Source organism: Saccostrea echinata, unplaced genomic scaffold, assembly GCF_033153115.1.
Source record: "Saccostrea echinata isolate AGI-Se365-2 ecotype Australia unplaced genomic scaffold, CSIRO_AGI_Sech_v1 ptg000009l, whole genome shotgun sequence".
NCBI lineage: Eukaryota > Metazoa > Mollusca > Bivalvia > Ostreida > Ostreidae > Saccostrea > Saccostrea echinata.
In genome coordinates, this window is record NW_026889758.1 from 53,297,082 (window position 1) to 53,322,100 (window position 25,019).

The following is a 25,019-nucleotide window of genomic DNA, read 5'->3' on the forward strand; positions in this document are numbered from 1 at the left end:
ACTGAACAGTCTAATTCAGAGAAGTATTAAAATCATGCCAGCAACATGTCCTTGTACATTATGTACACTGTATTCAGTGTGGGATGATAGTAGTGTGAGAAAATGGTTTGTGATAACTATTTAAGTGAAAAATCAAATCCATATTGTCATTTATTTATTTATTTATCAATAAATAAAGTGACACAGAAATTCTAATTTGTGTTTATTAAATATGAACAAATCTAAAAAGCTAAATAAGCACATTGGGCACCAAGAAGAGTGGAATTATTGGAGTATGCATTTCCCACAACTCTTCATCACAAATGTTGGCACTGGAATGGTCCATGTTCCTGAGTAAGCCAAATTAATGTTCAGCTGATCTCTTTGATCTTTGCATGACCATTTATTGAATCAGCTGGGGAATTCTGATTTATTTCCTTGCTATTCAAACCATTAACATTGTCACAATTTGCACTAGATGAATTGGGTTTCGACGATCGAAACATGGCTTTATAAGTAGCTTGCAGTTCAATGTCTTGCTTTTCAATTGCTTTCTTGCACATCTGAAGATATTTCTTTGTTGATGAATCTGTAAAACAAATGAGTGATTCATAAGCTTGACATACTGGTATGATACCAAATTAAGGATATTAAGCATTTCAATGTCTACCATTCCTTTAAGATTTAGAAGCAGTCTTTCCTCAGATCAAAACATCAATGATACAAGAATGTATCAAATTGTGTACTGAACAGAAAAAGAAGTGTATAACTATGAACCATGAGATGTCTCTAGCCTTTAGTTTTGGGAAAAGCAGATGGTAGGATTTTCTTATACAGATCTATGTCACTTTTAGTTCAAACATTAATTAACATGTAAACTTGCTTTAATGAATGACTATTCAATCATGTACTCTGACACATGCATTTGATAAAGTTATATAATGAATGAATATTCAAGCACATGTCAAATATAGATGTAGCTTAGGAGGTGTGTCATGATGGTGAGGCAAGGTTATTTAGAAAGGGTTAATGTAAGAGTGTGTAAAATCTGTGGCCAACAGTTCTGAATTAATCAATGCAGATAATACAGATGCCCAAATACTTGACACAGATGAAGTAGTGTTATGGCGAGAGTGGAAGAGTGAACCAAGGTCAAGGTAAGAGGAATTTCCAGTGTCACCCACATGACAATTTCATTGATTTCAATTACAGTTGAACTTCGGTATCTTGAACACATGGATATGTCGAAGTGATTGGGAAATCCTTAACATGTATTTCTTAAGTATTTTACCCTCGATATCTCGAACCCTCGGATATCTCGAAGTTTTTTCTTGGTCCCATCGAGGTCGAGATAACGAGGTTTGACTGTATATGTACAGTTGATTTTTGTTATCTCAAACATGGATATCTCGAATATCATGGATATACTGAAGTTACTTGGAAGTCCCAACTACTCTTTCTTTATGTATCTTAACCTGGTTATTGAGAATTCTTGGATATCTTTAAGTTTATTCTTGGTCCTATAATGTTTGAGATAATGAAGTTTGACTGCATGTGCACACATTGCTCCACTGAGAATTCAGTCCAGTACTCTGCTTCCTTGTATATTTATATTTTTTATGTTTTATATTGCTTTAAATTTGATGAAAAAGCTCAATTGTGAAATCTGACAGCAGTACATGGATTAAATATATGATATATTGTATACATGTGCAAGCCAATATTTCACTCTTTCAAAACAAATAATATTTCAATGGATTACCAGTTTGATCTGCTTTCTGTAATGTTGACATGGATTCTTCATACTTTTTTAAGTGATACAAGGCCACACCTTTTCTGTGTTGTGCTTTGATATTCCCTGGAGAAACCTGAAGTACCTCATCACAGTATTCCACTATTTTACTGTAGTTTGGCTCTTTTTCTTGCAGCAAACAAGCTAAAATGAAAAAAAAAATGTAAATTTGTTAATGATAAAACCCTCTGTTTTGATGATAACATGCCATGAATATTGACCCTCATTGTGATGCAATAACCTAGGCTTTTTAACACAAAGATTTCACTTTCAACCACATATATGTCTATGGAGAATAGTTAGAGTAAACACCTACATAGAATTAGTATTGACCAAATGCTTGCTCTTATTCGATAGGTATGTCATTTAGATGCAAAAGACTTTATTTTAGATGGTCTTTGAACTTAACTATGTTCAGTGTATTAACAACGTGTAGAACTACAGGTAATTAATAAGGTATTTGTCTCTAGAATTTTAACTTTATGCATCTTAACATGTGTGACGGTTTTGGTTTTTATTGAATATTTAATTTGTCTTTATTAGCATATTTAGTGCCTTAAATTACCTTTATACATTTTCCGATAGTTATCCCTGATGTTCAAAGTCCCGTATTTGTAACTTTGTAACTTTATTTGTTTTCACATGTGCTCAAGTTAAATTTACCTCCATATTGGCTGTCATTCCGAACTTATTTTGTATCCTGACTTTTCATTGGTTGACAGATAGTACTTTGAACATATCAGAAGTCATTTTAGATATTCACATTACTATTTCAAAGCTTCTTAGTTAGAATGATTTTTATTGGTCAGAGTTTATATATAAACGGTGACAGCGGCATTTTCAAGTCACTCTAGGCTAAAGAACCCAAAGGTTCAAGCTTTCTCTTCTTCTCTCTTAGGGTTAAATCCCGGACTGCTCGTGCAGTCTCATTTTTTTTTTGTTTAGGACACGATCTAAATTCTGTAAAATGTAACTAAGTCCTTAGCTAGAGTCACATTGGTTCAAGGATGAATTAGATATCCCTAGGCCTTTATAGTGTTATTTATAATTTGCCTTGTCCCTTGTGTAATAAATAGGGCTCTAGAAAATTTTTCAGTCTACTTGCATAGTGTTTCACTATTATTTTTAGGGTGTTGTATGGAATCATAAAATCTCTTAGGTGTATGGAAGCTCACTCCCATCTATTTTGGTAGATTTTTCTTAGGGCATCACACTCATTTTCTCCCATTATATTTTTGTTATCAAATTATATTTACTTTGTTATTATTTATTCAGTTATTAATTTATTTTTCTACCTCATTTTTTTTTTGTTTACATTTTGAGATTATTTTGGAAACTTATTTGTTATTTGTTGTCAACTACAAAATATTCAGAATTTCACCATAATAAATTAATTGTTAAAATTTAAACTTTCTTCTTATTTCAAGGTGTTGATCATAATCTAGGAATCTCAGAACCTGGGTTGAATAAAACAGGACCAGTTACTGTACTTTTACATAGTTAGTGGGCTTAGTCTGTTCCTTAGTATTACTTAGTAAAGTTTAAAGATAATTTTGCATACTTTGGGGCAGATTGAGTACACTTTGCGGCCATAGACAAACTGGTTCCCGTTACACATGAAATGAACAGAATGTCCTAACATTTGAGACACATACCAGCAAGATTGTTATAACAATCAGTTTTTAACTTGTTAAATTTCTCTTCAAGTTGTGGCGAAAGTTTCTTGCTAGGTTGACTATCCATTCCCATTACTGCACTCATCTTTTCATCCGAACCCACTCCTTTAAGCTGCAGAATAGCTCTATGGTACTTTCCCATAGCTTTTTTAAGATTCTTGCTTTTAAAATATTCATTTCCTTCCATCTTAAATGTTTCTGCTGATGTAATCATATCTTCATCACTTGGTTTGTTAAGTGGTGTGGCCATGTTGTAAAGCAAGACTGTCAATTCCTGTCAAAAGGGTTCGTGATCACTTTTGCATTCACAAATATTTTCTTGTTTTGATGACAGTTCACCTATGGTTGTCGTAAAAAGGATCACGCACAGGAAAAAGAATACTGTTATGGAACCATATTTCATTTTAATAATAATTATTTGAATTATTTTTTAAGCCGACATTGACTTTAAAATGTGAGAATAATACAAAATTATCTAATTTTCTCCGTTATAGTTGTCGTAAATAAAAATGCATCAGCAAAACGTTTAACAGCAATAAAAAATCAGTGTAATTGTTCAAGTGTCTAAAGCACATTGATCTCGCACATGTCACCGGTCTGAAAAAAAAGATGGCAGAAGCAATGAGAGCAAATGTTGCTGCATTACTGAAAGGAATAGACAGGTAAGGTGCTCCACAGCCAATTTTTAAAACATTTAGAATGAAGTACAGCTGTACCTTTCCAGACTATACCTGCCTAGTCGAAATTGATCAGTTTTAATACATATATGTGATCAATGAAAAAGAAAAGGTTGAACTTAAAAATGACAGGTAATTGATTAATCATGGAATGAAAGGTAGTTGTGAATAGGGGTGGGACGATACACAGATCTTGCGATACGATACGTATCTTGATACATATAACACGATACGATTCGTATCTCGATATTATGATAAATTATAGAACTATTAAAAAACTTAGCAATTGTTTTCATTTTTTTCTTGACAATAAATAGCAAATTATTCTATATCAAATCTTATGTGATTTGAAATTAATACTTGAATTTCATTTCAATTTCATTGACTAAATATTTACAAAAACAATAATATGTTGACGGTGCGACCGTTAGGGCGAGCGCAGATACCTTTCAGTTTTAATTTAGATCGGGCTCGTCAAATCGCACGTGATATTTGCTACGTCTAGACTCTGACGTCATATGACGTCGTATGTATGTTGCATTACCAAAACAAAGTCTGAACAGTGCTACTTTTAATCAAAAACGTTTAATCTACTATCTGTCTGCTAAATATCCATTAAATCAAGGTGATTTCATATTTTGTTGAATTTTTGTTGCTACCGCGAGAACGTGGTGTGCGGCGAGATGCAATTCACTAAGCATTATGGGACCACAGGTAACTGCGGAAAAAAATTCACTTGGATCAATGTGCAAAGTCCGAATTTTCTCTTTGCCCAGGCATTGCTTTAAGAGCTCGCAGTGACGAGCGGCCCTTTGTGCCGCTCGCTGCGCTCGCTATTACTCTTGCGTTTTGCCAAATGTCTATAAACAAGTTGTTTACAAATAGTTGTGTAGTTCACCAAGAACACTGACTAAAATTTCATTTAAAAAAAAAAAAAAAACATCACATATACATAAATATAAAAAAAATCATATCTAGCTACAAATTATGGGAGATTTTTTTTATCCCATGTTTTGTACATCACTATCAATGTTTTACACTGTTTTTACTTAGGAATCCACCTTGTTTTACTTCATCACTTTCACGCAAAGACCATTGTAACGTCACAGCAGTGGGATATGAAAAAAATATCCGATGAGTGATATCCACGGGATAAAGGGGTAAACATTGGATAAATTATTTTACAAATTAATTTATTGTGTTTAAAGGTACAATCCAGAAAACTTGGGAACGCTGGAAAAGTATATTTTAATGCAAGCACAGGAAGGAACATATGATTTAGAAGCTAATCTGGCAGTCCTTAAACTGTAAGTATTTCAACTAGAGGTGGATATAGAGCCAGCAAAATCAGATTGCAATATTAAATAGCTATACATCTATTTTGATAGTATTACAGTGTATTTCACTTCTGTTTTGAACATTAAAAAACTTTAATGCATTTGAATGTATAAAATAATCACAATATGAAAATATTGTGCTTATTAGTATATTTTAGAGAAATGTCTATTTTCCATGTCATGTAAAGTGCAAAAAGGCAAACAAAGTGTTGCCAGCCTATGATTGTTAATTATCTTGTAAAATTGTTGTCATTAGGAAAATAAGTAGACAGAAAATAATTATCAATTTGTCATAATTACATTGTAAAATGTATAAATTATAATGTGGTATTAAACAGTGTCCATTTAGATATTTAATGTGGTGATAAAGTTGGATAAAATATCCCAAGTCATCAAAGTCAATAAATACAAAACAAAGAAAAATTGGAGACCAACACCTTGAGGTTGAAATTGTGGAAGATTCTCATGCGTGGATTCCGAACGGTATTCAATAGGGTCTGTACCTAAAGTTGTAAGCTTAAAGATATAAAACAGATCATGAACACTTCTCACAAAGTGTTGGTGATCTGCTTTATATCTTAAAGTCAATAAATGTATAGGCAGTATAGCTGTTTCCTGTATAAGTACAGTACATGTATACTTTTAATAACCTTATATATTTCTTTCTTTGCAGATATCAGTTCAATCCCATGCATTATCAGACTACTGTGGCATGCCAGATTTTACTTAAAGCTCTCACAAACATGCCTCATACAGACTTTACATTGTGCAAATGCTTGATTGATGCTGTCAGGGTAATAAGAAGTCATTTTTTCTTCATTTTTCTTTATTTGCATTTTAATTTCCATAATTAGTTGTGAATGACCAAAAAAAAAATATACATTATTATTCAGCATGATGAAGAACCAACAGCACAAGTCATGAACCTTGCACACTTGTTGGAGACTTGTCAGTTTAGGGAATTCTGGGTAAGTAGTTATTTTTATTTATTTATTTATTTTATTTTTTTGCCATGACAAATTAGTAGAGGAGTGTATTTGTTTTGTTTTGTTGTCAGTAATAGAATCTAAAGTCAGCTGCTGAAATTAGATCCTGTGATTTGCTTACTTAGATTGATCTATTTCAAATTTATTTTGAGTTACCGCGGGTATATAGGAAATTGTTAATGCTTCTTCTTTTGATTGATACAGGGAGCTTTAAGGGCAAATCCTGACTTGACCTCCAACATCAAGGGATTTGATGATTCTGTGAGAAAATGTAAGTGTGTGGCTTAGACATTGCAAAGGATAAAGTATTTCAATTTTCAAAGAGAAATGAATCGTACATTTGCTGGTGACATTTATTTCACATGTCAGAGAAAGATGGCAGAAATTAACTCTTGATTGCATTTTATTTCATTAACTAGCTTCATATTTTCCAAATATAGGTGTATTAATTCAATTTTTTTCTGGTTGGTAAATAGTATCTTCCTTGACTGCAGAACTGCATGTAATTATGATCCTGTGAATTTACAAGTACTCTTCATGTACACCTCTGATACTAGTGGATTGCACGTTCTTTCTTACAGTTGTGTGTCATGTAATAGCAGCAACCTACCAAACAATACCATCAGATCTGTTGAAAGAATTGCTGGGAGATATTCCAGGTACAAATAGAAGCTGAAAAATTAAAAAAAAACAAAACAAAAACAAAACAAAACAAAATGCATACTGTTAAATCACTAATTTTTGTGGGGTTTAATTGTCATTGTTTTTGAGGTAGGAAGAGACCCACAAATTCATGCCCACCACAAAATGTAAAAAAAATATATATAACTACTCAACAATTCTTCATCCATGAAATCAAATCCCCAAGAACCCATATTTTTTCCTCAAAGCACTAAAATGTGACCCCCAAAAAATATGTGATTTTACAGTATTCTATAGATAAGAATGAAGGTGAATCATGTTAATTGAAATGGCAACTTTAGATCAAAGCTGGTATCTCGAGACAAGTAAAGTGATGTGCACATTTGCATTAAAAACTATAGAAACATAAGTTTCGGTGCACAAACAGTGAGAAAAACAGTTCATGTTAAAGCTGGTAATTTTTATTTTACTGTCATTGGTGATGTATTTAAAGGTGCTTAGACACAGATTTAAACTTAATATTTTCTCAAATTTTCTGTATAATATCACGACTTATATATTCCAATAGCATTTCACACGAAAATATAATTAAAAACTTATTTTATCTGGAAATTATTGGAATTCCAGGATGCGTTTGATTAACACATCTTTGCACTTACACAAATTTTAACTTTATCCTTAATATTTAAGAAAAGAAGCGATTTTATTATGTACATGTATTAATGAAAAATATTACATCTATAATCCAGAAAATTCAGAGTAGAAATGTTCGAAAGCAAAACCAACTCACCAGTATTGTCAGTCCGTGCTATGTGATGTGTACAGAGTTTAACAAATTGAACACACCCGTGAAACGTAAACTGTTTTGTAAACAGGGCACGAGCTCTGTTATTGTTAATGTTTACGATTCACCAGGTGTGTTCAATTGTTATACTCTGCACACACCACTGAGCACTGACTTACAATACTGTGAGTGGGTTTTGCTTTCAAACATTTCTACTCTGAATTTTTTGGGTTATAGTTTTAATATTTTTCATTAATACACAACAAAATTGCCACTTTTCTTAAGTATTAAGAATAAAATTAAAATATGTGAAAGCGCAAGGATGTGTCAATCCAACGCGTCCAGAAATTTGAAGTTTTAATAACTTCGAGATGAAATAAGATTTTTATTATATGTTAGTATGAAATGCTGTAGCAACATATAAGTCATGAAATTATACAGAAAATTTGAGAAAATATTAACTTTAAATATGTGTCCAAGCACCTTTAAAAAAAAATAATTAAAATTTGATTCCTTGCAGAGGATCAGGTACAGCAGTGGATTAACAAATATGGCTGGAAGCTTCAGGAAGACGGAAATGTATTTATCATGAATCAAGAAGAGAACATCAAAACAAAGAATATCACTGAGAAAATCACATTTGAAAGTAAGTCCAGCATAAAGGAAATCAAATTTACTTGGGAATACTGTTTCTTTATTTTTTTTTAAAGGGACATAAACACAGATGTGAAGTTAACAGTTGAACCTCATTAAGCCAGATGCTTGTGTTCAAGAGCAAATTGTCTAGACTAATGAAGGTTCCAGATAACTGAAACATATTTGGTACATTTTCATATAACTTGTTCCCCACAAATTTAGTCTGGATGGTGAAGCGTCCGGATTAACAAAATTCCACTGTATGTCCATCAAAATTTTTGATAGAATTTCATTTCTAATACTAACATGCTGCAAGAGCATTTCATACTGATATATTATTAAAGCATGTTTAGCATCTCTAGTTCCAAAAAAACATCATTTTCTGAATAGAAACCGAAGGTTTTTGAAGAGAAGTTGATGTAGGCTATGCATGTACTGTCCACTGTAAGCAAAATATAAGATGGCAAAACCAACACACTGTTGAGTGTTTGTGTTCAGCGATGTGCGCCCTGTTAGCACATCAAATATGATGTGTACAATGAGCCCATGTTTACAAACACTGATGTTGCCATTGTCATTGAATATTGAGAATTTTCATGCAAGGTTATCCCAATAAAGTGGTTATTTTTCAAATAAACAGAGTAAAACAGTATTAAACATTACATACCGTAATACAAGTGTGTGTCTATTCTCCTTTAATTTCTTTAAAATTATGTATATGATAATATTAAGTCAATTTTTCAAAACATTATTCTGCATTTCTCTTTCTTACAAGTTTAATAAAGATGCTTAACACGAATCAAAAGCTGATTGCAGAATTAATAGTGAAACTATTAGTGCTCTGTCAAGGGACCCTGTTCTTTGGTTTTCTGTAGCAAATTTTGACTTTTCAAATTTTATCTCGTGTATGTACTACTATACTTTGGTCTGAAGTATATGCTTCTTTTTTTTTCAGGTGTTGCAGGCATCATGGCAAACTGTCGGTGATGTAAAGTTGCAGACTTATTTAATATTGTCATGAACATTAGTATACATAAGAATGTGGTTGAAGAAAAATTGTGCATCTTTACTAAGTTGTTATTGTCTTGTAATATTGAAGTACATATAAATATGGTATGAAATTAGTTTCAATAACTTCCAAAGCATTGTCATAGTGATGAGCCTGAGGAAGAGACTTGGAATTGTAATCGGTTTGATTCTTGTACTTGCAGCAACAGACAAGCACTACTTTTTGAACCACAGTATATATACTGTGAGGGCTGAAATTTACTCAAAGATGTCATTTTGAATTTGTATTACCATGTAATATCAAGAAATTCTGTCTGTATAACAATAAAAGTAAATTTCAGTTTTTGAGTTCAGTTGGATATTTTTTTTTTAGGTCATCTAAGAGATTTGTTATCTATTTTCATCTGTTATCCCTTAGTCATAAACTTTTCAATATTTTTAGCTTCTTCTCTGGAATGGATGAACAGATTAACCAATTTTATTATGCATCATCTACATGTAAAGGGGAGCAAAAAGTCTCTCCCTCCCTGGGCCTGAGAGATGGGGCCAAAGCTATCAAAATAATGCAATCTTCAACTGTTCAAAAAAAAAATTCTTCTATACTTCTGGAAATCTAGCTGGCGATTGGCATAATAATAAGCAATGAGCCTTCAACCAAAATTGTGAAATTCATGACCCAGGTTCAGGCTGCTCATGTGTTCATGTCCCAGGATGGGATATTTTCACATGGGCATATGGTTGTCTGCTTGATTGTATAACCATTAAGCCTCCTAAATTGTGCATTCATAGTCCCCTGGCCCATAGTTCAGGCCCCAGTAGAGTGTGGCTAGTAAATTATGTCTTTGAAAATATTCATTTCTCATGAACTTATAAAAGACAAATTATTTGCATCTAGCCCAATACAAAAACTTTAAAAATCCCAGGCCCCACATTAGGACAAATTGGTCAAACATGTAAATGGGTGAATTAAAAAAAAAATGACCAAACGCATATTTATCAACCCACACTAAAAATACAGGCAATGAAAATAGATTTCTATGTCTCAGCATATGTCTTTAGATAGTGTCTAAATACCTGCCAAATATCTCGTTGATATCCCAATTAACAAAAAAGTTGTGCCCAAAAATGATGCTAAAATTGTCAGGAGTGCAACACCTTTTTGTGACATTTTGAAATTTCAAAAATTTTTGGAGATCTGTGAAATAAATAATGCTTTATGTTGAAAATAAAGACTTTCCTGATAATATTCAAAGTATTGAGCTTTAAATGTGGGCTGTAGTAACTTTTGTTTAATCAAGTTGTGGTCATGGCTGATGTTTAAAAAAATGTTATACCATGTCAGGAGTGCAACAGAAAAAATGTAGTGTTGCCAAAAAATCATCAATTGTAAAATTCTGAAAGAAAATTAAGACAAAAAAGAATTTTCGAAGTGTAAAACAATAACTGATATACATTTTAAAACTTAAAAATGTTATATAAATCACAAGCAGCATTAATTAGAGTCAAGTATATGTGCATGCCCAATAATGTCAGGAGTGCAACATTTGATGTTTTGCTCCCAAGCATGAAAAAACTATTATCATTATATGATTTTCTGATTTTTATTTTGGAAAAGAAAGACACAAAGAACATTTTTACCAAATAGATTTATTAATTTACAGGATCTGTCTGTGCTTCAGATCTATATTTCTATGGTAGGAGTGCAACACAATTTTTTAAAGATTCAAGTTGTGTGATGAAAACACTTCTATTCATGCTTAGACATATTCATTAATTAATAATGATCTTTTTGCATAATTTAATACTAAATTATTGACAGTTTTATAATAAAAATCCTTCCTTTTTCAATTTTATCAATTCAGATGTGTTTTTATCTTTTTTGTGATTTTTTAAATGAATGTTAAAAATAAACACACTAAAAAATTGTCATAAAATTCAAGTAATTCCTCCTCGACTTCACTGAAACAACAGAACAAGTTCTTATGTAATTTTCACTTCACAATTCTACTTTAAAGGTCCCAATGCTTTTGGTCAGGAGTGCAACAAATATGTTAGAATTATAAATCATCCAATAAGAATAAAATTAAAGAAAAAATGATGAGTAGTATTTTTCTGGTGGGTTACTGTGTTTGTCCTCTAAAGGAAAATATGCTATAAAATATATTTTATCTTCTAAATATACATTTAAGCTAGTTTTTGGCATAAATATGGAATAATTCCAGATAAAATGCGAATTTCAAATACTTTCATCTGTTTTAATTATAAAATATTGAACTATAAATATTGCACAATTTCATTACCACTTGATGTTGCCAACACTTTATGAATTTTTGTGTTCTACGGTTTTAATTTTAAATTTTACTGCAGTCAGGAGTGCAACAAAACTGCTTTATAATTACAAATGCTTTTTAACTATCTTTTCTAAAAAATGAGTTGAAAAAAATGTTAGATACTATTTGATGTTCAAAACACTATGTCTATCAACAAATTACAGAAATTTTCTAGTTAATTCAGGGAATAGTTTTCATCATTTCACATATAGTTTTATATATTACAATTTATATATATTACACTTTGCAATAATCATGTGTTAATGTCCTCAAAATATGAAAAACCTGCCGTAAACGATCAAAAATATCAAAACGACAAATTAATTTACAAAGTAAGAATGGGTTATTGTGTGTTATGATTTTTAAAACAATGTTAAAAAAATACATATCAGATGTCAGGAGTGCAACACAATAGTGTAACATAGGGTCACTTCAAAATCTAGTATTTTTTGTAAGAGAACTTGTATATAAAAATTCTCTTTTGGCTTAGATTTAAAGAATTGGCTTGAACTGACAAAAAAGTGAAATTTGGGCAATTTTATTTCTTCATATTTTTTTCATATTAAAACTTTTCAAACCAGAATTGAAAAAATAATGTAAAATGACAATCAAAAAGTCAATTGTTTGTCACACATACAAGAGAAGATACTCAATCAAGGTCTAGATTTAATCATTTATACCCCTTTCACCATTTTGAAGCATAAAAAACTATAATTTCTTGTGATTATGTATTTTAGAAAGTCTTTTAAGGTGTAATGATATTTTCTTTTCTCAAAAGAAATTTTACTAATAAAAATTCTGAAACTTTTTAATCCAGTTGTCTATTCTATTGCCACTTCAGGATTTTAAACTAGAATGCATGTGCAATATGATGATATAAGTGAAAAATATGTTAGAAGTAGTTGAATTTTTCCAAAAAATTTCAGTTTGGTGGTCATTTTTTTTTAATTCACCCAAATGTGTATACAGGGTACTGAAAATTTTTAAAAAGTGTTCCTTTTATTCTTTACCTCCTTATCCTGTAGGAGATAATCTGCATGGAAATGATCATGATTTCAGAGTCCTCACCAAATTTTAGTTGCATGTTCTTTTAAAAGTCTATACCCATTCCAGGTGGACTCAATGTGAATGGTCATAGTCTGAGAAACTCAGGATACTCAGGTAACTGTCGAGGCTTAGCGAGTAAGGATGCATGATTTTATTGGTATACTGGTATATCTTGAATTTTTATTGCGTGATATGGAGACTAAAATACTGGTATTTAGTATGTAATTTTACGTTCCGGAAATAATTTTGTTTTTGTTCAGACTTTTTACCAGATTTGTCAAAATGTTGTAAAACAACAGCATCCTAGCATCCAAATATATTGCTTTATTGATATATAAATAAAAATGAAAAAGTAGAAGGTATTTTTTCACAAAAATATTATGGAAATTCATTTAAGATCAAAGTAAACATTGCATGTAAAATACATGTATCATGATATATTATATTTTGGAGAAAAAAAAATTGGTGATACCCATCCCTACTAGTGGGCCTGTTGTCTTTAATCAGTATTTCATTTATCATTCATTTTCCAAATTGATGTTACATACTGGTATTTATTAATCAATTCAATAGCTTACACAAAGTGTATTGCATCCAGGTTTTATGTGTTTATCTTCAGAACCATGTGCAATAATTTTAAGTTGTTCAAAAAGAGAGTTCATGTTCCAACTGGACTGCAGATACCTCTAGTGGAGGCACAAGAGGAACTTATATGACTACAAATATGTAAGAAAGTATCATAAAACTTTCAATATTCATGTTGCTGTTAAGGCCCTTGGACCCCTTTTTAAAGGATACCTAATTTCTCAGAGATTATCACTACTACCTTGTAACTTGCACCATTTCACAGTTCTTGTCAAATTTTGCTGCATAAAGAATAACACTTCGGACAGGAATATTTTTATGCAAAGAATTTTGTGTTGAACATAGATATACAATGTATTGAGAGAACTAGTAATTTTATTCTCACAATAGAGATCTCAGTCCATGCAAGTGCAATAACTTTATTTCTCAACATGGCAGCTTTGAGCAGTCAGTTCCCACATATAGCTTTCCTGTCTAATTACTACATAACATACTAGTAAAATTAAACAGCATCAGATGAAATTGCATGCTTACATGTAGTATTCTGAGAAGACATTTTTTTTTTGTCTAGAACATTCAGTGACTGACTGGAATAAAACAATACAATCTTAACATTAACTTTCTATGCCTTGTGGTTGCATATTTTTGGTAACATGCTATGAGCATTTACAGTCATGGGTGACCAATCAAGTCACGTGACTTCAGAAAGAATCTTCAATCTTTCCTCGGCAGATGAAAGTTGTTTCTTTTCCTCTGCTGAAAGTAAGCCCTTTACACTCTCCAGAAAACCGGTATCTGAAAATTGGAAAAATTCCAAGTCATATATGAATTTATAAGGCTTAGCATCTTTTTGTTATATGAAAATAAAATTCCTAATCACATCTACCAGTACATGTACATTTATAAACTTCACAGTACATGTCAACATATACAATGTATATAAAAACTAAAAATTTCAAGTGTGTGAAAAGTACTATGGGATGAATGAGAAATTCAGCTGTAGAAAGATACATGATAATCTACTTTTTAATTCTGATTAACATATATACTCACCTATAAGTCGATTTTTTGGGAGTTAAAATTTGGTCCAAAACTCTTTATCCGACTTATACGGGAGTTATAAAAAGATTGGTTTTTTAGCAGGTAAATCCCTCTAATTCAAGCTTAAAAATACAACCCACTTATAGGTGGACCGACTTATAGGCGAGTATATACGGTAATTTTGATTCTGAGAAAGGAATAGTGGAAAATACATATCTTTTTCAAACTTTGACCTGCTTATCTAAATGTACATCATTTAAGAAAACATACCAGAACTACTGTAAATAACACTTACTCTCAGGAAATAGGATAAGACAGCAGACTGCCTTGTGGAGACAGAGTTGTGAGGAACTCTTGTGTGTTGATGTGAAATGATACTGAGGCCACCATGATACCCGATACTTCATGCATTCTTCAATCATATTATCACTGTTAACAAAGAGACAATCATCTCAATAGGTTTTTTTGTTCTAATTTGAGAAAGAATCTTTGGTAGCATATTTGTTCAAAATGAGTACCAGGTACATGTTACATTTATTGAATGACTTAAATTTACTTATGCTTGGTCGACAAAAAGTTTGAATAATTTACTATTGAACACTGAACAGTATCATGAATTCTTTTCAAATGACATTTCAAAAGTACTATCAAAGAGACAAACACCAATAAAAAGATCTTATAAACCATTTTGATCTTAAACCCCACAATCATTCAGCAGAAGATAAATGGATAAAGGTTTTTGAGTGTCTTGACCTTTTCACATCTGAGGTCAGTAGATTTGATATCAGTTTCCAGGGTCGTAGTTCAAACTGCCAGCTGCCATCATCCAACAGATCAAAAAGGTGACAAAAGGCATCTGCTGCTTTGTCTTCTGAAATGTCAAACTAAACTGTAATCCACGTAAGGCTTCAGAACTCAAAACTTTTCTTAGAATATTATTGCATAAGGCAATGTGTTTTGAAATACAGTTCCGAGCAATTCACTTGTGACAGTTTTACTGTACATGATACACTTCTTTAAAGTCAAATAACAGGAATCCATTTGGAATGTTTTTTTCTCCCGAAGCAACCAAAACTGTTTTACATAAATCAGAGGCCCATAGACCACAATGCTCATCCAAATCACCTTAGTTTTGCTGTTCTTCAGAGGAACAGTTTTAAAGATATTTCCTATATACATGTATACAGTGAAACTTGCCTAATCCGGATATTGTTTAACCGAAATCTTGTCGATAACAATGAAAACTTTAAGTCCCTTAAGCTAAATTCAATTTTTTAAAATGTTGTCTAATCCGAAATGTTGTCCAATCCAGCCAATATCTGTGGAACCAGTGTTGTCCAGATTAGACAAGTTTTACTGTATTACCACGTAAATTTTTATACCTCTATACCCCTGCCCGGGGATTGGGGAATGATTTCAACAAATTTGAATCTGCATTACCTAAGGATGCTTGCGTATTTATTTATTCATTTGACCAGATGATTTTTAAAAGATTTTTTACCTAATCATGTTGACAGCAACACATATTGCACAGAAGTTCAAGAAGAAAAGTGAAATATTAATTACTGCATGTAAATGTTTTACGAATACCTTGTATTAATAATTCACAAAGATCAATCACTAAAGGGTCTGAGGGTACATGTTCTGCAAGATCCTGAAATCAGAATAGAAAAATAATAGAGAACTGAATATTTAAATATGGTGTAAATGTAACAAGATGCCCATGGGCAACAATGCTCACCTGAGTCATCATTGCTTATCTGTACACATGTTCAAAAAAGATAAATGAAATCCTTTATTATGGTCACCAAATTAAAGCCCATGTTCAAAAATTTTGATGTTCAGTATACTTAGGCTAATGGCAACATAATGAACATTTAAAACCTTGTTTTTGCAAATGTTACACACTTTTATCTGTAAAAGCTCTGTTTCACAATTCTGGCCCCAACCTAGTCTTGAAAATCATGCTTTGACCTACAGCTGTAACTTGAATCTAAATTTTCATTTTAACATGACAAACTTTCTTCCTGTTATCTGAAGTGGGGAATTTTTTTTAAGAGATTTTTTTCTGTATGTATTACATGTACAGCTGTATTAGCTAATTAAAGTCTGACCCATTTTATGGCCCATCCTTGCACCAGCTGCCATGCTTTGAACATATATGCTCCCGTAAAGTATAAAAAGAAAAGGAAAGAAAAAGATGAGAAAAAACAAAAATTGAATAAAAAGATATACCTTTTATATTACTCCATTGGTTATTAAATTTACTTCTAATTTGCTTTAGATGTATATTATACGCTTTCAGAAGACCAATGAAATAGATACAGTTGAACTTAGATATCTCAAATACCATGGATACGTCGAAGTAATTTGGAAGTTCCAGCCACATATTTTTTAAGTATTTTACCCTCAATATCTCGAATCCTCGGATATCTAGAAGTTTTTTCTTGGTCCCATTGGGTTCGAGATAATGAGGTTTGACTATATTATGAAAAATTCAATTCTGTTAATCAAAATAATTTTTATACTTTTTTTTCTTTTATTTTCTCTTCCTTTCATTTTTGTTTTATTTCTTCAGATAAGAAGTCTGATTTTAATTATATTAGAAAAAAAAAATCAAGGCTCCTGAGACAATGTAACAATAAAATCAATGACCACATATTTTACACCATGTAACTAAATGGTCCTGCTGTTCTGGAGAAGATTTTTAAGGATGTTTGCTATCCATTCCATTCTAACATTTTGACCACCCTATTGTGGCACCATTCTAGCCCAAGGACCCTTGATTTGAACTTACTGGAATCTGAACTAATAGAAAAACACTTGTACTATATATCAATTTAATTTACTGTGGATTACCTATTTTTGGGAAGATTATAAAAAGATTTTTACCTTATTATATTCCCATACAAAACATCCTAGCACCAGGGGCAATGATGTCAATCAATTTAAAACTATTCTGGATAGATATCAATCAATGATCAAGTATTGTTTATTTATTGTTGTCAACTCTAGTTATTATTAAAGTGACACTACAAAGTAAGCTTTGTAAGTTCTCGATAAAAAGATTTTTAAATGCCCCATCATACTTTTGCTATTTCTTAATTATCTCCCCCTGAAAGAGGTTGGCTTGTTTTCAGTGAACTAATACAGGACAGACAGACATGTTGACTTACACAGGCATCAGACTCTTCAATCAGAAAAATTAGAATTAAATATGGTATTGCAAATTGACTGATAGACAATTAACTGCTGTGATATCATTAACACCATAAAATATACATGGATATAACCAAATTACATGTACAACTGATTGTAGAATGTTCTTTAAATTTGTACCTTCAACAGATTGATTCTAGTAAACACTGGCCAATTATGGTGGACAGCAAAGTGATATAAAAACTTGTGAGCATTAGGATTATCCTTGTTTTGTTGTTTGTAGGCCTGTAAAATGTCCCCCGCCTCCTCCAGTTTACAGTAGTATTCTAATATCTGAGTAAAATAAGAGGAATACATTCCATATATGGAAATCACTTTAAGATGTACATTAAATATGTGCATTATATATATATTACATGAATAGTGATATAGATTATATATCTAAATGTCACTTTTGCCCCTGAAAAATGCATTCTGTAGCAAACTTAAAAACATCAAATGGATCAACAATGGGGAACACAGTATAATTTCTTAAACAGAATTGTGACTGGGCAAATTTAAAACAGGGCAAAATTGTTTGCTAGTGCAAAAGGGCTGAAATAACCCTGTATACAGTAGATATGCATGTTTAGTGTACCTCCACTTGCTTTGTGATGAATATATCCCATACTCCCTGTCCTGACTTCAGCACATCAAAACAGTTAATGGCCTTGTCAGCACATGTCTTCATTAGGTCCTCATAGTTATTGCTGACGTCATCATCCAACTGATCACCTAAAACAATTACAATTCTGTAAATAACATCAATACAATTCTGTATATATACAAATCTGTATATGGTATTATATAATTACAATTTTGTATATTGCACCATTACAATTTTGTATATTACACCATTACAATTCTGTACATTAAATCTTCAAGAAACCAAGTTCTCTGCCATCTGATGTTTAACACCTGACTTAATGAAAGTGTAGGTCTAAAATGTTTAGCATGAATACATGTTTAATTTATTCTCTGATGATAGTGATCTTGAATCAACATGACTTTCTTTATGACAGACAAATATATACATGTACATGAACACTGAATTTTTTTTAAATTTACAATTACATGTAGATACATGTACATACCTAAGTCCTTGAGTCTCTGATTTCTATTTTTAGCCACCATCCACTCCACATAAAACACCAGACCATGATAAGCCTTACATAAAATGTCTACCTGTTTGGTGTACTCAGTTACTGTAACACGTTTCTGCTTTGGAATATTCTAAAAATGCATTTTCAGAAAATTTGAGTATGGTACATATGAGGGTATATTATGAAGCATTCATATTGATTTAAACTAGAGGTACTGAAAATGAGCTCATGAAATAATACCTCCACTGCAATTTTTTTTAAAACGCCTATTTGCAATATTTTAAATGTGACCATGAACTTGCCAAATTGACCTTGGCTAAAAAAATGACATGCATTCTCTGGCCATAAGTAATCTTTGAGTTAAATATGGACATCCAATGTTTCTCTAGTAGAAAATTATAGACCTGACATGAATTTTGGCCAATGACCTTAAACTTGCCACAATGACCTTGGGTCAATGTTATGACATACTTTTAGCTCAAGAATCATTTTTGTTTGAACTTTCAACTTCCCAGCAAAAATTTAATACTTTTTCTGCTAGTGACCTTGATCTTGCCAGAATGACCATTTGTCAAGGTCATGACACACCTTCAACACATACATGTAAGTAATATTTGTTTAAAGTATGAACTTCCAATGTTGATCCATTAGAAAGTTTAAAACTTTTTCTGCCAGTGACCTTGAACTTGCCAAAATGATCTTTGGTAAGATCATGATGCACCCTTAGTTCATAACCAATCTGTGTGTCAAGTATCAACTCCCAATTAGCCTCCATTTTTTAAGAGTTATAGAAAAAACACAAATAAAAAACTCTTCTTGCCAGTGACCTTAATCTTGCTGGGGTGACCTTGGGTCATGGTTGGTACACACCCTCAGATCATATGCAATATTTTTGATCAGTATGAGCCTCTAATGTTCTCAATTACAACATATGGTCGGCAGGAATTAACTTTTTCTATAAGTGACCTTGAATTTGATCAAATGATGACCTTGATTAGAGGTCAGGACACACATTCAGTTTATAAGCAATCTTTGTATGAAGTATGAACTTGCAATGTTTCTCCAAAAAGAAGTTGTAGACTGGACAAGAACTTTATACTTTTTTGGCAATTGATCTTAAACTTGCCTGAATGACGTTGGATCAAGATGATGACACACCTTCAGATTATAGACAATCTTTGTACTAAGTATGAGCTTCCAAAGATTCTCCATTAAAAATTTTCTCCTGGACAAGAATTTCATATTTTTCTATCAGTGACCTTGAGATTTCTTGCCTTTGGTCAAGGTTATGACACACCCTCAGGTCATAAGCAATCTTTGTACAAAGTATGAGCTTCCAGTTACATGTATTCTCCCTTACAAAACTAGTCCAGACAAGATTGCATGGGCAGACAGACATGGTGATTCCTATATCCCCCATCATCAAACTTTGCTGGGGGTATAAATAGACAATTCCACGGCAAAATTAAACTCAATAATTCTCATAAATATACACATTCCTTGCTGTTCATCTCCACAAGTCTACTTTTTTAAATATGCCTCTGACCTCTATTAACTAATGACAAAAAAAAAATATGGAAACAAATATTTTGATTTTTTTTCTTTTTTCAATGATGACATTGTCAAAATGATTTGTTAAACATTTGTAACCTACACTTACAGTGAGAAGATACTTGGCCTCAGTGACCTCCCCTTGATGTAAGACAAACAAGAGATATTCGAGTAGCACCTCTTTAGCATTCAGTTTGTGAAGCTGCTTCACCTGACTGAAAATAGAAAATAAAATATCATGTTCCAGTACTTATGATTTTTCTAAGATCATAATCATTTTCATAGTATTTATCATTTCTATTTTTACAGCATGAATTGATCTTTAGAATACTCTGACATAAAGGTTCCACAAAAGTCAAATTTTTATTCATAGAGACAGTTTTAACAGTGGCCAAATTTTGTTTATGCTCTGAATTGTTCAGACCTGAGAGCTACTCTCCTGCAACCATAGTTATGTAGTTGACAAAAAAATGTTTCTGGTCAAACACAAAATGCTGGCAAATTCTTGTCAAACACAAAATGTTTGTTTTTAAGTGCTACTTACTTTACAAGTTGTTCAAGGAATGATTTATACTGACTAGGATCATGAAATGCCAATTCTGATACACCCTGCAATAAAAAAAACACTGCTATGTTTGACATAAATTACTATAATTAAACTGATCCCCCCCCCCCCCCTCATTGTAATACTTTCAAGAGATTCTAGTGATGCATTATCCAAAAGCAAACAATTACCGTAACTTTCAAATATCAAAAATGGGTCAAAGTAACTGTGTTACAGTTTGTACAGTATCCGTAAATATCACTCGAATTCTCCTATATATTTGATAGAGTGAATGCATAAAATAATCATGGACACCTACTCTCCAGATGATGTCAATGAACTTGTGTGGTTCCTCTGCCAAGTAATTAAGGAGTGTTATGGTGGGGACATCCCTCCTTGTCAGGAAACAGAACCGTAGGAGCTTTAATACATGGGGGACCAGCACGGTGTAATTACTGACTCCGATATTCGTCTTGAAGGGATCATCTGTAAAAAAAAAAAAAAAAAAAAAGGATTTGAATCAAAACTTAATTACTGTAAATCACCTTTTATTGGCAAGAACTTTATTTCTGTGTAATTATGCAAGGCAGTTTGACTGTGAAAATTTCATTTTCATGTATAATTGTATTATTAAAGATTTTGTATAACAAAAACCAGTTGTCATGAAATTTTTGTCAACTTATAAATTTGATATCAGTATGTCATAAAAATAAGGTGTCATGAAAATTTGGTGATCTACAGTACCGATAATCATTCCAATATCCAGATTGAATATGTTTTAAGATGTAAAGGTATAAAACCCAATGTACTTCTGTAATTAGATAAGAAAAACATTGTAACTGGGAAACTAAGATCAGTAATTTTTTTTTTTTCTGTGACATTAAATGATATGAAATTTATTTGAGGAAATAGTAGATTATTTCAAAAACAGTAAAACCTCCTTATCTCGAACTCAAATGGGGCCAAGGAAAAACTTTGAGATATCCAAGGATTTGAGATATTCAAGGTAAAATACTTTAAGAAAAAGTAGTTTGGACTTATAAATACCACTTTGACATATCAATGGTATTCGATATATCCGTGTTTAAGATACCAAAGTTCAACTGTTTGTGATGTTAGGAAAATGTAAGAATTTAAACTTTTCACATAAAAATGAATCCTTCATCCACGAAATCAAATCCCCTCAATCCAACATTTTTTCTTTGAACTATGGAAATCTGATGCCACAAAAATAAAAGATTTTACAGTATATAAGAGGAAGACACCTGTAAACTTTGAGGTCCATCTTTCTGTTTGTACATATATATGTCCAATCTTTAAAAATTAATCATTTTAACACATATGAGTGATAGTTCCATATCACTTTCCTTATGTGCTACATAATTTCATTTTAAACATTACTGTAATAAGCACAGTTGTCACTTTCCTTTGTCATCCCTTAGCGGGACACTATTTGATTATGTCAGTTTTCTAGTGCAGATATTATTAGGCACTAATAACATTAAGAAGAAAAAATCATAAGTTGCACTTATCAATTTTTTAGCAACACTAAATTATATAAAGATATGGCTGCATTCAGAAGACTAGATTTTTTTTAACTAACCTTTAATAAGACTGCTTTCCAGCACATCAAACCATTGAACAATTGGAGGGAGAGATGAGTAGTCTTTGTAAGGCTCTTTGGTTCCTTTGTCTTGAAGAAGGACACATACGTTTTCCAAGTATGAATATTTTTCTGGACTAATCTGTCATTATATCAAGTTTTCTTAAGTGGTTGATTTGCCTTATTTATAGTTTCAATGTTTAAAGCAATTATCCAGTGAAAAGAGACAGAACCTTAAGGATTGCGACTTTTGCGATTTTATAACAATGTCAGTTGTTAATGAACTATGTAGAATGTTAAAAGAAATCATATTCACAATATTCCATAAACGTAAAAGAGCCACTTGTTCGATCAAATGTGTGTCTGGAGATTGACTTGTCCGATCACAAATTAAGTAAACTGATCATGGACAATCGGACAAATTAATACTGGCACGCAGGTAAAAATTCATATAAAGTAAATTATATTTATTAATAACATATCACCTGTAAAATATTGCATGCTGATAAAATAGCACTTTGTAGCACTGTATAAAAATGTTTCATAAAAGTTGATTCCATAGCTAGAAAACAATTTTGTTCCCACACGAAGACTTCTTAAAAATTCAGTCCTGGCAACTTTCATTCATATACATGTATTTTGTGTATTCTTTACCATGTTTACTCAGGATGTCAAGTTTGCCTTTGTCACTCTTCATCACAGTTAAATTTTGGAAACTTATAATAAGTGCTTAGGTACAATTATAGCTAAATATTATTTTGTGGAATTGTAACAAAACTTTTTGCAGGGATGTAAAAATGATTTTTTTTTCTTCAAAATTTAATATGCCTAGCCTTTCTGCTGGAAAATATTTTGTCATGGTCAAACCTGTGACTAAAATTTGATGAGGGTCCGTCCTGAGACACATTCACACACATATACTGATACACAATTGCAGATAAATAGCTGTTTATTGTACGGAGAGACACTGTATGGACAGGTGTTTAGCTCTTGACTTATGTATGTACATGGCCGTAGGAACTGGGGGGGGGGGGGCGTGCCCCCCCCCCAAAAAAAATTTTGCCAATATATAGAATACTATAGAAAACTTAGCTACTATATGCTTTTGCCCCCTCATTAAAAACGGCCGATGACCTTTTTTTTATTTTGCTTGTCAAGGAATTTTGGTAGTTGATAGTGCCCCCCAAACTGAAATTGCTTCCTACAGGCCTGTGTATGATATGTAATTCATTAAAGAAATGTATATGTGTATGTATTTGTATATATTAGATATAATACATAAGCACCAGGTAAACACAGTTGCAGTTTTAGTGTATCAGATTTCTGTGATACAAAATTATTTCCCCTTCAAATTTATTTGTCCTGATTCGAGGAATCACAAGTGTAATCTCAGCGAGATTCGTAGACAGACAAAAATTTTTAGTCCGTACGAATCTCGCTGAGATTATCATAAGTAATATCGAAATATTATAAACTACCTAACATTACTTCAAACCTAAAAGAAAACTTACATATGCTTCCATATCACAGTGCAAAACATTTACCGAGTAAACGCGAACTGTTACATATTTTTGTTAACTCGTACTTAAAAATAGTGTGACATTGTTCATACTAATTCGGTATATGCTAGGATAAAAAAAAGATTTTTTTCAAGTTTTTCATCAATTTCAAAAATTGTTTTTTTTAATGTACGGTTATATTTGCCACCAAAAATACTTTGACATGTCATGAGCAAAATATCGTACAGGTTAGCTAATAATTTTTAACATCTTTTAAGGGTTTTAAACAGTGAATTACGATAGAAGGTTTTAAGTCCTCAATTTACATTGATCGAAAATACATTTTGGACACCTCAGCAAACACAAGCTGGTAAGTCAACAAACATACATGCAAGGTGTTAATTTTTAATGCGTAGTTTAATGCATTGTGAAGAAAGACTTAAAAAAGAATTACTGCAATGTGGAGGCCATACGTTGTTTAACTTTCTGATATATTGTGTGTCATTTCAACATACTGTATGCCATATGGCTTTGCAATATTTTCTATTTGATAGGATATGAAATCATGAGTTTTTTTTTTTTTTAAATATTTTTCTTTTATGTATATTTTGAAAGCAATCTTTACAAACTTTAATAAGCGTCCAAAAGAATGACATATTTTGATAAAAGTTCAAGGTTTATGAGTATGATGAGGACATTTTTGCTCATGATGTTAATTTATTCCCTTTGAAATGTTAATGAAAACATATCAGAAGAATAACATTCAATGTTTCTTAACAGGACTAATTACTAGATTCAAACTTGAAGGTTGCAGCCATCATCATGACTTAAAGGACTTATCGCATGATTTTTCAAAAATCTTAATTTTATGAAAAATATTATCTACAACCTTGTTTATTAAAATTCTGAATACAATAAACGTTGTTGAAAGCATATTTTAAGAGATATTGAGACTTGAAATTCAAATACGACAATATGCATATTTCAGTCGGATTTCGGCG

General features: G+C 31.8%; 4 protein-coding genes across 4 annotated transcripts in view; 1 reads left to right on the plus strand and 3 right to left on the minus strand.

The window, feature by feature from the left end:
* The window catches only part of LOC133183102 (molecular chaperone MKKS-like), a 202,105-nt gene that overhangs the window by 72,596 nt on the left and 104,490 nt on the right, over positions 1 to 25,019 (minus strand). The gene's annotated exons all lie outside the window — the stretch shown is intronic.
* Positions 144 to 3,772, minus strand: LOC133183947 (tetratricopeptide repeat protein 9C-like). Its single transcript, XM_061318820.1, has 3 exons — positions 3,427 to 3,772; positions 1,742 to 1,915; positions 144 to 568 (listed from the first exon to the last, which is right to left on the minus strand). Exons 1-3 carry the CDS (start codon positions 3,695 to 3,697, stop codon positions 351 to 353), a joined length of 663 nt encoding a protein of 220 aa, XP_061174804.1. The 5' UTR covers positions 3,698 to 3,772; the 3' UTR covers positions 144 to 350.
* On the plus strand, positions 4,006 to 9,858 carry LOC133183949 (eukaryotic translation initiation factor 3 subunit K-like). The gene is made up of 8 exons (XM_061318821.1): positions 4,006 to 4,109; positions 5,333 to 5,431; positions 6,135 to 6,255; positions 6,355 to 6,429; positions 6,652 to 6,718; positions 7,029 to 7,106; positions 8,394 to 8,519; positions 9,465 to 9,858. The coding sequence occupies exons 1-8, from the start codon at positions 4,057 to 4,059 to the stop codon at positions 9,494 to 9,496; spliced, it is 651 nt and encodes a 216-aa protein (XP_061174805.1). The 5' UTR covers positions 4,006 to 4,056; the 3' UTR covers positions 9,497 to 9,858.
* On the minus strand, positions 13,791 to 24,087 carry LOC133183950 (TATA box-binding protein-associated factor RNA polymerase I subunit A-like). Its single transcript, XM_061318822.1, has 12 exons — positions 24,031 to 24,087; positions 22,520 to 22,661; positions 21,236 to 21,402; positions 20,917 to 20,981; positions 20,482 to 20,587; positions 18,813 to 18,951; positions 18,317 to 18,453; positions 17,860 to 18,012; positions 16,111 to 16,174; positions 15,274 to 15,391; positions 14,816 to 14,949; positions 13,791 to 14,274 (listed from the first exon to the last, which is right to left on the minus strand). The coding sequence occupies exons 1-12, from the start codon at positions 24,040 to 24,042 to the stop codon at positions 14,171 to 14,173; spliced, it is 1,341 nt and encodes a 446-aa protein (XP_061174806.1). The 5' UTR covers positions 24,043 to 24,087; the 3' UTR covers positions 13,791 to 14,170.

Coding starts and splice junctions, on each gene's coding strand:
- LOC133183949 (XM_061318821.1), top strand. CDS start 4,057: ATGGCAGAAGCAATGAGAGCAAATGTTGCTGCATTACTGAAAGGAATA. Junction 4,110..5,332: donor TTACTGAAAGGAATAGACAG/GTAAGGTGCTCC, acceptor TTGTGTTTAAAG/GTACAATCCAGAAAACTTGG. Junction 6,430..6,651: donor GTCAGTTTAGGGAATTCTGG/GTAAGTAGTTAT, acceptor TGATTGATACAG/GGAGCTTTAAGGGCAAATCC.
- LOC133183947 (XM_061318820.1), bottom strand. CDS start 3,697: ATGGCCACACCACTTAACAAACCAAGTGATGAAGATATGATTACATCA. Junction 1,916..3,426: donor TTGTTATAACAATCTTGCTG/GTATGTGTCTCA, acceptor TTTTCATTTTAG/CTTGTTTGCTGCAAGAAAAA. Junction 569..1,741: donor ACAGAAAGCAGATCAAACTG/GTAATCCATTGA, acceptor TTTGTTTTACAG/ATTCATCAACAAAGAAATAT.
- LOC133183950 (XM_061318822.1), bottom strand. Junction 20,982..21,235: donor TCATTGACATCATCTGGAGA/GTAGGTGTCCAT, acceptor TTTTTATTGCAG/GGTGTATCAGAATTGGCATT. Junction 14,275..14,815: donor TCTTATCCTATTTCCTGAGA/GTAAGTGTTATT, acceptor TCCAATTTTCAG/ATACCGGTTTTCTGGAGAGT.